We start from the raw sequence: 13,072 nt of genomic DNA, 5'->3' as shown, positions 1-13,072 counted from the left end.
GATGTTTACTACGTTTTCAAATATATTAATTTCAATTACAACACAAAATACAAAGTGAACAGTGCTCACCTTATATTAATTTTTATTACAAATATTTGCACTGTAAAAAACAATTTTTTTTCATTTCACCTCATACAAGTACTGTAGTGCAATCTCTTTATCATGAAAGTTGAACTTACAAATGTAGAATCATGTACAAAAAACCTGCATTCAAAAATAAAACAATATAAAACTTTAGAGCCTACAAGTCCACGCAGTTCTATTTCTTGGTCAGCCAATCGCTCAGACAAACAAGGTTGGTTACAATTTGCAGGAGATAATGCTGCCTGCTTCTTGTTTACAATGTCACCTGAAAGTGAGAACAGGCATTCGCATGGCACTGTTGTAGCTGGCATCGCAAGATATTTACATGCCAGATGTGCTAAAGATTCATATGTCCCTTCATGCTTCAACCACCATTCCTGAGGACATGCTTCCATGCTGATGATAGGTTCTGCTTGATAACGATCCAAAGCAGACATGTTCATTTTCATCCTCTGAGTCAGATGACACCAGCAGAAGGTTGATTTTCTTTTTTGGTGGTTTGGGTTCTGTAGTTTCTGCATCAGAGTATTGCTCTTTTAAGACTTCTGAAAGCATGCTCCGCCCCTCGTCCCTCTCAGATTTTGGATGGCACTTCAGATTCTTAAACCTTCGGTCAAGTGCTGTAGCTATTTTTAGAAATCTCATATCTGTACCTTCTTTGCATTTTGTCAAATCTGCTGTGAAAATGTTCTTAAAACAAACATGTGCTGGGTCATCATCCAAGACTGCTATAACATGAAATATAAGCGGAATGCGGGTAAAACAGAGCCGGAGACATACAATTCTTCCCCAAAGAGTTCAGTCATACATTTAATTAACACATTGTTTTTTTAATGAGCGTCATCAGCATGGAAGCATGTCCTCTGGAATGGTGGCCGAAGCATGAAGGGGCATACGAATGTTTAGCATATCTGGCATGTAAATACCTTGCAGCGCTGGCTACAAAAGTGCCATGTGAACGCCTGTTCTCACTTTCAGGTGACACTGTAAATAAGAAGAAGGCAGCAGTATCTCCCGTCAATGTAAACAAACTTGTTTGTCTTAGCAGTTAGCAGACTAAGAAGTAGGACTGAGTGGACTTCTAGCCTCTAAGGTTTTGCTCTGTTTTGTTTTTGAGTGCAGTTATGTAACCAAAAAAAAAAAATCTGCCTTTGTAAATTACACTTTCACGATAAAAAGATTGCACTTCAGTACTTGTATTCGGTGAACTGAAAAATACTATTTCTTTTGTTTATCATTTTTACAGTGCATATATTTGTAATAAAAAATAATATGAAGTGAGCACTGTGCACTTTATATTCTGTTTTGTAATTGAAATCAATATTAAAAATGTAGAAAAACATCCAAAAATATTTAACAAATTTCAGTTGGTATTCTATTGTTATAAGTGTGATTAATCGCGATTAATTTTAAAAATCATGATTAAATTTTCTAAGTTCATTATGTGAGTTAACTTCGATTAATTGACAGCCCTAATATTTAATAAACTATAGTGCTGTCATTTGCACCAAAATTTTCAAACCTGAGTGCCTAAAGTCAGGCTCCTAAATCTGTACTGAGGCATCTGCTTTTCAAAGGTAGTGAACTCCCACAAATCCCAATGAGGTTAACGGGCATTGCAGGTACTCCACACTTCAGAAAAATCAGGCATTGTTATTTAGTTGCCTAAATAGGGATATAGGGTTCTATTTTTAAGGCACCCAGGTTTTGAAAATTTGGGCCACTGTGGTTTATTCCATCTCATTTATGTTTTTATTGTTCTAAATGTTTTTCCAGTTTTCCTACCTTCCCCCAAGCCTAGTAATTTCTTCCCCACCTGTTTCTCTAGAGCAGTGGTTCTCAATCTATTTACCATTGTGGGCCGCATCCAAATACTACCTGTATGGCCCTAAGGATGTCACATGGGCCACAGCTCTGTGCTGAGGTGGAGAACCACTGCTCTAAGGCTATGTTTCGGGCACTTACATTTCACCACTGTTACTACCTCTGTTCTTAGTGAGTTATTTTGATTCAGAGTGTCTCCCTCGATTCCCTTTACTGCCTGCCTGTCTCTTTTCCCAACAGCATGTTTCTAAGTAGGCTAGATCTCATCATCTTTGTTTCCATGTACCCCGTTCTCATGTTTTTTCTCTGTCTAGCATCTTTCCTTTCTGTGACAGTCTTTATACTTCCTAGTCTCTCTTTCCCAGCTGTGTGCACCAAAAAACAACTCAGATGATGAAAGCAGCCAACATTAAGAGAACAATGGTTGTGGAAAATGTAGGATATTTCACCATTGTGACACACTAATTGGCAAAATATCAGTAGGGCATGTGAGGGAGCATAATTCTATTACCTTCTATGTACTTAAACAGTATTGCAGCTTCTATCACTATAGGATCTGAATGACTCCCAAGCATTTAAAAATAAAACACCAACAATCATCACTATCTCTTCATTCCTAGCTTGTCACAACAATAACTCAATAAATGTACAGGCTTTTCTGTTTGTTTTGTGTGTGAGTGATCAAGTCATTGGCTGAAAGCTCAATTGAAGACATTAGTTTTACATCTAGTTCTGAGTGCAGTGAGCCCTACGATTAATCTAATCTCTTGTGGGAGTCGGTTCTATGAACAGTTCCTGTGAAAGTTCTGCTTCCAGCATGCCTGAACTTTTCCCTGTTGGCTGACAGTGGTGTTCTTCAGGTGAAACATAGCTGTCGTATGAAGTCATGGTCACAGAGGGAGTTATGATCTCTCAGGTTGCTAGGGCTAGTCCCATAAAGGGCTTTAAATACCACGAGAGAGCCTTTGAACCTGACTCCTCAGTGAATGGGGAGCAGCAAAGAGAGGAGAGAATCGGGGGAAATGTGTTAATGGCGACCTCTGTTACTAAGTGGCTGGGCTGCTGCCTTTTGTACCAGATGGAAATTTATGTTCATAAAGCACAGAAGATAAAGGAGTGCAGCTGTGTGAGAATGTGAATTTTGATCCAGGTAGGAAACTCTCCTACTTGCTCAATTATTTCTCCTGCTAATCTCCATGTGCTGCCCCTTTACCATTCTACTAAACCCGAAATAGCCAGCAGTGGCAATGAATACGTACTGGTAACATAAAATCATGCCACTCACAAGTGAAAAGAGTCACATTTCACAGTTCTAGGAGGCTTACGCTTTCACAGTTGTGATATTGAAGCTCTGAAACAGGGCACTTTTTAAAGTGAGGAAAAGTACAAGTCAAGGTTCACTGTTTTTAAGCACTGACTGCAGTATGTACAGTACATGAAGTGAAGTTAAACATACGACTGTGATTTGCAGGCTTACCTCATATATCACAATCCCACCCCCCAACAATGAGCTGTTCTTTACTGCCTTGAAACCAAACAAAACTGAAGTGACATTTAAGATTTTCCTTATTTTTTAATATTTCCTGCTGTGATTCTCAATCATGCTGCCAGGACAAAGGGAGATGTAATGGATGACTAAGAAAAATGGGTTTCACCCTGAAAATTATGTGTATCTTTCATGCGTATGAAACAGAAAATAGGACAAGAGGAAAGACATATACACATTACTTTCTTTTTGCTCTCATAATTATCACAAAGTCATAGCACTCTGATGTGTGTATGTAATCAAATACAAGCAGCAAAGAGTCCTGTGGCACCTTATAGACTAACAGATGTATTGGAGCATGAGCTTTCGTGGGTGAATACCCACTTCGTCGGATGCATGTGCCACAGGACTCTTTGCTGCTTTTACAGATCCAGACTAACACGGCTACCCCTCTGATACTTGTAATCAAATACAGCAGCTCAGAGTCACAGCATAGTACATACGTATTTGTACACACACACACACCCCTACCTCTCTTATAGGAACTCGTTTGGTTAACCACTTTATAAAAGGTAGAATAGTCTTTCTTAAGGTTAGATTACTTCACCAGAAATTATTAGTGTCACACCATGATTAACTGAAGGCAAGAAAATCACTTTTCAACATATAAAATAATCACACAGTTTAAGTCAGCAAAATGGCCAAGTAAATCCTGAAGCTTTTCCTTATCACAGAACTGTATTAAAAAGAAATTAACTCTAGAGGTCAAGTTAATAGCGTTGCGTATGGAGAGAATTATTAGAGTCTCCCAGAAGACTCTTCTGCCTGAGGTGAACTAGCAGACATATCCTCAGATTAAACTTTCATCAGCAGATCTCTATATTTCATCAATCTTTCATTACCGCACAGTTTAGAAAATCACCAGTCAGGTATCATTAGAAAACCTTTCATCTTTCCAACACAAAATCCAACCAAATTACTACAAGGAAAATACTGTTAAAAACGAGGACCTGGAGAGAGCAATGACATTTAAATAGCTCAATATGCAAAATGTTTGAGTTTCTGAATTGTTCTAAATGATCACTTCCTTTCACAACAAACAGAAGAGAATATGTGTACTATGGATGGTACTACAGGATTTGGAAAGCAAGTCATTACTGTGTATTAATATATTAACAACATCCATGTGCAACAAGATTATATCAGAGCATTTCATGCCAGAAGTAATGATTTTACAGACTTCCTTAAAATTAATCCACACAGGACACACAAAAGAGATAATGCATTTGTGTGTCTCCTAATCTCTCTCTCTCTGTTTTCTCTGATGAGGGCAGCTTCTCCCTCTACCTGTACGCAAGGAGTCCTCTGACTTCACCCTGTTGAGGACCAGACTACTTGCCAGGATGAGCTCACGCCTGCACTTACCTTTATATACAAAAGGGCAGGGGAGTGACATCCAATTGAATACAGAGATGTGTATCCCAGGGACCACAGGTTGCAGTATGTTCCAGTTATATCCAAGTGTCCTGCATCTAACTGTGACCCACACACTTGACCTCTCTAACTTAGGAGTCCAGCCATAGCTCAAGTTCTCTCTTGTCACAAATGCCCCTTCTCTGGCTACTGGGGCTTGCTCAACAAACCTTGCATTATTTATGCTGTCCTTCAAAGAACATTCAGTGCATGGAGCCTCCATAACCCCCAAATTCTCACTGTAATTTTGGCGACTCATAGCTGTAATTTTGCTCATGCTGCTTTGTTTTGAAAAAAAATTACCTGCTAATTAACAGCACATACTGTATTAGTTTATTTATAGGCAATGGTTGTATTGTTTGTTCTAGAACCCTCTCTAATCCAATAGATGCATACAAATTTAAACAAACTTAATTTGAGAAAAATGTAGGTAAGCTCAAGGTCTAAACACCTGAAGGAAGAAGACTTTGTACTGTATTTAAAATACGTATAGCCTCTTTACCAAGATTCAGACAAGGGAAAGAAAAAACCTGAAGGCTCTGGAAGAGAAATGACTTTTGATGAAAAAGCGTAGCTCATAGCATAGTAAATCTGAAAGGGACATTTTTGTACGTGACAGCAAATGAGATATTGTGGGCTATTTTTAGTTCCATGTTTATATATTAAAGCGTCAATAATTCTGTTTTCTCCTTGCTGTTATCAACAGCGACGAATCAGAAAAAGTAATTTATTGTGCAAACAAGAAACTCTCAATTATAATACAAAACAGCCAAGTTTCTCTTCTGATGTTAAGGAGAGAAAATTGGTTTCATCATCTCTGACATGGTTTTCTGTATTGCTGATGTCACAAATAAAGTCACTTTTCAGCAGGAGGCAGCATAGACATTACTTTACTTAAAGATTAACTAAGATCTGTATTTTATTATCTATGGCAAATAAACATTTCTTATCATGGGTAGATGAGAGTAATGAGGCTTTGTGCAGGAAACTGGGCAGGGCTGGAATTCAGCCCCTGGGCAGGACATGGTACTGCAATGGGCTGGGATTGCAGTTACTGCTCCTGCGTGGAGGGTTTTGTATCAGTGGCCTCTCCTCCAGGTCATCCCCAATGAGCCCATCTGCACTGACCTATTTGGATCAGATATGGAGACCACCTGCTCTGCACTTGCATGCTCGCGCTTTCTCTCACCTCTCTCACCCATTAGTAGCTTACATGGCACAGTGTGGCTCATGCATGCCTCTCCACCCCTGGAGAAATTTCATCCAGCAGCACGTGAACTTTCTCAACATTGTAGTGAGCAAAATGGGTACAACTGTCTTAAATGATTCCAAATAACTAATTATAACTACCAGGTGTAATAACGTCGTTATATACATCACAAATGTTGGCTATTTCTGAAACCTGATAAATCTATGACTAGTGGGTATCTAGTATGGTGTATTGGAGTTTAATAATTTGTGGACAAATATCACAACAATATAATTTTATCATGCAGAGAATCTGAAATATTTGAAAACAAAGAGGTAACAGAAAAGCAAACTGTCTTCTCAAATTCTGTAAATAAATCATTTGGGTATGCAGTAAAAGCCTCTCTCTGTCCCTCAGACATTTGTTATAATGTACTTTTACTGTTCAACTGTACCATATCAAAATGTCCCCAAAGATGCTCCATTTTCTAACCAAAGAAAGCTACTAGAAAATCTGACTTGAAGTGAAATGTGAAATGGGTTCATTTTCTCAAGCAAAGGAAGCACTTTAATGTTTTATTCATGAGAAGTTAAAACCTCTTTGCTTCCCAGCATTTCAAATTGGATTTGTCCTTGTAAATCTCTCAAAAATCTGAACCAAAGAAACTAAAAATGCAACAAAAAATACCTGTCATTCAGAGGAATGAATGGCTCAGGGGGATGATATTGGGTCACAAAAACATTCACTTCAAGGTCACTGGTTCAAATATGGACCAGGTCTGTGTTGACCAAAAGTCAAAACCATCCAACTGGCTATTTGGCAGCTTTATGTGAAATGAGCAAGGGGTTTCAGTGATTGAGTTTCTGCATCATAAAAGCCTGAGTGCTACAGGTGGCCTCGGCAAGGTTCCAAAAGAGAGGCTGTGGATGGTGAAGCCTGACCTACTTAGTCACTCTCTTAAAGTGATCCCTTCAGGCCAAGCTTGAAGCACATTGATAGGGCAGATAAGCCTTGGCTTTCATTGCTGCCACCTGATTAATCAGAAGGCTTCAGTTTTCAGTGTTATCAATCTAGCACCTTTTGAAAGTATTCATTCTAACTCAGGACTTTTCTTTTGCCAAGGAAGACTAACAGACATTTCGCTAACCCTGAAAGCCAACATGCTGATGTGACATGTATTAGAAATGTACAGGTCAAACAGCTTGTTTTACATCTGACGGGGTGCAACAATACAATAGCCAGCAAAAAAACAGCTCAAGAGTTCACTGAGCTACCAGGCACAACCACTCTGAATTCCCTATCAGAACTTATTACAAATTCAATTTACTGCCATTCCTTTTGGGAGAGAGAACACAAGCCATTTTAATAGTTATATTTCTGCAGCAATGCCACATGAAAAGGAAACATATCTGTGCCAGTGGCAAGGCTGAAAAAAAACAGAGAGAGACGAAAGTGGACGGGCTGGGGATGAGCACAAAGTATGAAGCAAAAGATAGCTAAGTCCCTGACTCAGTAAGGCACTAAGTACATGTTTAAGTCTATCCCACTTCAGGAAAGCACTTGAGCATATGCTTAACTTGACTTCAATGGGAACTAAACACATGTTTAAGTGCATTCCTGAATCAAAGTCTTTAAAAACACCAGCGGGGGAAAACAAGTTTACTTTCTACTTTTATCAACTGTAATGTACCAGGAAGTGGAAACGGAACTATGTAAATACTTTCTTTACAATATATTGGTGAAATGTATACCCTGCAAGATAAATACGCTATGGACATTTGAAAAATTATCCCTTGATTTTGGACATGCAAACAATTATTCCACATCTAATTCACGTAATTTAGTACTTAACTACAGGAACTCCTCACTTAACGTTGTAGTTATGTTCCTGGAAAATGCAATTTTAAGCAAAACGGTGTTAAGCAAATCCAATTTCCCCATAAGAATTAATGTAAATGAGGGGGTTAGGTTCCAGGGAATTTTTTTCACCAGACAGATGAAAGACTATATTATATACTGTATATATATATACACACAGGCAGTATAAGTTTTAAACAAACAATTTAATACTGGTACACAGTGATGATGATTGTGAAGCTTGGTTGAGGTGGAGGAGTCAGAGGGTGGGATATTTCCCAGGGAATGCCTTACTGCTAAATGAACTAGCAATTGACTGAGCCCTCAAGGGTTAACTCTCACAACACTCTACAAGGCAGCAGGAAAGGAGGGAGGGCAGACAGACATACACACCCTGTGTGTGAGAGAAAAAATGCACATTTCCCTTTAAGTAGCTGACCCCAGGCTTAAGTACACTGTCTTGTTAATTAAATCAGCTTGCTGAGACCTGGGACGGCAGCTACTGCCTAGAAGCTCCCTCCCTCCGTCGTGTGTCCCCCCTGCTCTATGGAAGATGGGGTAAGCGGGGTGCAGGAGCAGGGGGGAGGGAGAGACACCCTCACATTAGCCGCCCTTTTCCCCGCTCCCCCCATACAGCAAACAGGAGTCTCTGGGAGCAGCTCCAAGGCAGAGGGCAGGAGCAGCACAGGGCAGTGGGGAGAGGGACAGCTGATAGGGGGAGCTGATGGGGAGCTGCTGGTCCACCCTGGTTCCAACCACCCACCAGCTAGCTGCAATGGGCTGCTTTTCCTGCAAGCAGTGGACAAAACAGGCAGCTGCCAAAACATTAGAAGGGAGCACTTCACAACTTTAAATGAGCATGTTCCCTAATTGAGCAACAACTTAACATCGAAACAACGTTAACTGGGACGACTTTAAGTGAGGAGTTCCAGTACCTGATCAGCAAGCATAAACAGGTTCATTCTTTGTGAACATAAAAGTTGCATAAACAACTTTACAGGCCAAGTTGAGGCCCTTTGAATATCTTATCCAAATATCATTTTGCAAAATGTGCTATAAGGAGGTCTGAAAAAGAAAGGGGTATGTTGGTTTTTTTAAGTAATTTACCTAACAAATATAATGAATATAAATACTCCCATAGTTACTGGAACATAATCACACAATAAAATGGCTATTAGTGATGCTTCACTTGGCCAGCATATATACACCCAGCATATATACACATTAGTCGATTTCAACAGCACAAAGCAACAAAGATTTAGGAGATTGTAAACTCACCGTCCATTGTCACGACCCACTCCCCAGACTCTGATGCTCACAATAGGCTGAGAATGAAGAATGGTGTGATCCATGGGGTCAACCAAATTTAGCATGTCGTTCTCCAGTATAAGGTACATGTCTTTTCCCTATAATTCAAAACAAAACAAAAATTATAAAATGTATTCTTCATGCAAAGTAAATCAGCTCAAAACTCAAGCTGTGTCTGTTTTCTTTATTTGCATTGTTAAATATCATTGAGTCATTTGATTGACTCAAGGTTTCAATTTATTCTGAGTGCATTTGAAAACAAGCTGACTTCTTGTTTAAAAAGGTCCAAGGTAACATTTTACTTTACTTATTTTTTTTTAAATAAATGAAACTGAAGAAAATAATTGTTTTCCATTTGTAAAATGTAATTGGTTTTATTGGCTTGGTATAATTAATAACAATCTTAAAGTCACATGACATTCAGATATTCAATACACAAGTTTTTTGGTTATTCGTTTCCCTGAAAAAAAATTAATCATCATAAAATACAATACTTAATATTAAAACCTTAGCAACAAACAACAAAACCAGTAACCTTTTAAGGAGGAGAAACACATCAAATGATACGATGGGCCATGCTTTCTTTTCCTCAGCTTCCACTTCACAGAAGGGCTATTGGAGAGGATGGCACTGAGGCTGAACTCTATCCCTACTGAAGTCAGTGGGAGTTTTGCCATTGACTTCAACGGAGCCAGGATTTCATCCTGTCTTTCGGCTTGTGAGTACTTGCATTTTTCTTGGTTGAAGATTCTAAGAAAAGGAACCACTTTTTTGTGATATTCTTCCCTTTGATGACAATTTAGGAATGATAATTCTTTCTGTTATTAGTACTCTCTATATCCTAGCTGCCTCTGCCCTAATATCAGGTCGTTCCGTCTTTTAAGCTTCCCAGAGAGAAGTACACACTGCAGCCAAAGGAGGCTCGGAAATCAGTTTCTCTCATCTGATTTGGTATATCTTCTCAAACAGTAATCCAAGGAGAATTGCAGGACCCCATGGAAATGATTCCGGAGTTACTTAAGACAAAATATTGATCAAAAAGGGATGGACTGTGGGGGGGTCCCCACTTAGTAAAGGAGAATTTGTTTCTCCACTCTTGAGACACCATACGCCTTTCAGAGTGGAAAGAATCTGATCACATACTGACAAAGGATTTAGAAATTACTCTCTTATTTTTGTACATCTCAGTGACATGGCAGCCCTTTTTCAGATTGCCACTGCTCAGGTTTTAATAGTGTGTCTAATTCTGTGTCCCTGACTGTCATGCATTTCTTTTGGCTTGGAAGGGACCGTAACGGAATGGATTTACACATGGAGGGATGAACAACATCTGGAGGGAAAAAAGAGGAGGCAACTTCTTGCCAGAGAGAGGAGACAGAGGAAATGTAAGGAAGGAAATACACACAAAAAGTTATTTCGGGGGAGGAAAAGAAGATGTAGTTGCAATAAACAAATGGTTAATGGGGAATTAATACTAATGAAGCAGCTTATTGCACAAAGGAAATAAGAGTAGAAGAGTAAAAAAGTAAGGAAGGAATAAGGTACAAAAGCAGAGCAAGAAGAGTCACTCAGATTTCTAAGGTGACTATAAAAATCACAACAACTATGAAAAAGAAAAAGGATAAAGAATTTGTTAAGAGACCAAAGAGACTGAAAATAGCTCATGAAAGAGAACATTGCTGAGTATTTAGACCAATTTTCTATTTACACATTTATTTATGTGGCAATGACCTGGAAGAAATTGTTGCAAGAAAGTAAAATCTGCTGATCATAATGCTGGAATTAGGGCAATAAAACTACATTCTAAAGATCTGAATAGGGTTGGAGACTGGGCAGATATGGAACATACTGAACATAAATCAAAAGAAATTATTCTAGCATACACAAGGGATGGCTCGGCTCAGGCCAACTGCAATATATTTTGCACAATTTTTGTTTCCTTATTATACAAAGGTTATTATAGTGATGGAGATGGTGTAGCAGCAGACAACCAGAAATTATTTAGGCACTCTGGGAATCGAAATACAAAGAGACAGGATAAACTTGGCCACATTCTATGTGACCTCACTGACTGTCAAAGAATTCTGAAGAGACTGCAAAACCTGCTACAGGGGGTGGGGGAGCAGGGAAAGGGGGCATGGGGAAAAGGCTTCTGACAAACAAAACAACTCAGGGAAATAAAATACAGTAGAACCTCGATTTTAAGAGCACCAATCTTGAGAATGACCAGCTAAATGGTCCCCATAGGGTGTGTGGGGGAGTGTCACATAAATAAACTGATGTTGAAGAAGAACAAGTTAACATCCCTTCACATTTGGATACCTTCAATGCACTGGAAACCTCTTTGTAGTGGTATCAAGGACAAGAAAGCAGCGATGTAGTGTACCATACTGCAATTTACGCACCATACTTACAGTAATTTTGAGATGTTCAATTTTATGAAGATTTTGATTTTATGAACTTGTCAATACCCAATTAGTTCATTGAGATTTTACTATAAAATTAAAGAAGAGTTTGATCCTAGAAGACTGTTGGTGGAAGCTATTTTTAGTGAGACACATGCTGCAGCAATATAGTTCGTAAGGTAAATAATCTGTACAGTATGTGGCAAAAATGACAATGTAGTATGTGGTAAAGCAGCAAAACAGATTATGTGGTCTTCTTTCATGCCTTTGATTTTACAGAATTGTGGAAATTAGAAATGAGAAAGCGTTATTATGTCATCTTGTCTACCTGGAACAATTATCTCCTCTTTGGGGTGAAATACTTACAGATGGACCCAATCCTCAACCCCATTTAATAATATTTGAGCCAAACTAGTCCTTTTAATCTTTACCGAATCCTAAAAACTTAATCTTAAATCAACTCTTTCAGCTTAATTTTTTGCTGTACATATTCTGTATTCCGTCCAATTTCCTTCCAATTTGTTGACATCTTTCTCTCTTCATTTCAGCTCCCTCCTTTAAACATGCTTCTTCCATACAACCTATCAGTGCTCTGCCAACCAAGAAGTGTTGTTACAAGAATTTCTTCTGAAGTAAGTGGGAATCTATTTACTCCTCTGTGTCTGAATTGTATTGCTTGTCCGTTTAGATTGACTCTGTGGGACTACTCATGTGAATAAGATGAGAAGAATATGGTACTAACTCAGTAATTTGTGATCCAACTTCCTTTAACACCCTCCTCCTGAAAAGATAGATTTTTTTATGATAATAAAATGAAGTCTTCTACAAAGCACAGCCTATCATAAGACACTTAACAACTTGTCATCCTGATACACACGAAAGTTATTAAATTACTGACTTTATCATGTCAATGCCTACTTGAGGCTTGGTTGGTGAATTATGGTCTCAACCAGCTGAAGAGACATTTGGAGCTGTGAAGAGATGTTTAGCTCTGGGTTCTATACACACATATTTTAAACACATTAAAGTTTTCAATTTGAAAAGAAATTTAACATTCAAAATAACTTAAAACAAATAAATCTACAATCTTTCCAAAGCTATAGATTAAGCCATGTTTATTTTAATTTTTGTGTTCTAAATACCTCCATACTCCCAAACTCCACTCTGAAATCTCTGCGCTTCATTCTGGTCATAACCAGGGGAGAGAACACAGGCCTTAAGGCTATAACAGTGGCTTGGGATGAAAAAACTGTTACCTATCTTTCGTAACTGTTGTTCTTTGAGATTTGTTGTTCATGTCCATTACATTCCAGGTGTGCGAGTGCCCACATGTGTGGCTGTCGGAGATTTTTGCCTTAGCGGTATCCGTAGGGCAGCTGTGGCACCCCCTTGAGTGCCGCGCTCATGCATTGGTATATCAGGCACCGCTGGTCCTACACCCTCTCA

The 13,072-nt window shown here is 38.8% G+C and overlaps 1 protein-coding gene across 8 annotated transcripts in view; it reads right to left on the bottom strand.

Annotated features, from left to right (window-relative positions):
- Positions 1 to 13,072, bottom strand: part of APBB2 (amyloid beta precursor protein binding family B member 2) — a 336,412-nt gene that overhangs the window by 59,603 nt on the left and 263,737 nt on the right. For all 8 annotated transcript variants that reach the window (XM_045018103.1, XM_045018104.1, XM_045018109.1 and 5 more), the window contains one exon: positions 9,192 to 9,319. In XM_045018103.1, the coding sequence (XP_044874038.1) occupies positions 9,192 to 9,319 (128 nt within the window). The remainder of the gene's footprint in view (positions 1 to 9,191; positions 9,320 to 13,072) is intronic.

Source organism: Mauremys mutica, chromosome 5 (assembly GCF_020497125.1).
Source record: "Mauremys mutica isolate MM-2020 ecotype Southern chromosome 5, ASM2049712v1, whole genome shotgun sequence".
NCBI lineage: Eukaryota > Metazoa > Chordata > Testudines > Geoemydidae > Mauremys > Mauremys mutica.
The sequence above is the reverse complement of the archived record's forward strand: the minus strand, read 5'-3'. Positions and strand labels throughout refer to the sequence as shown.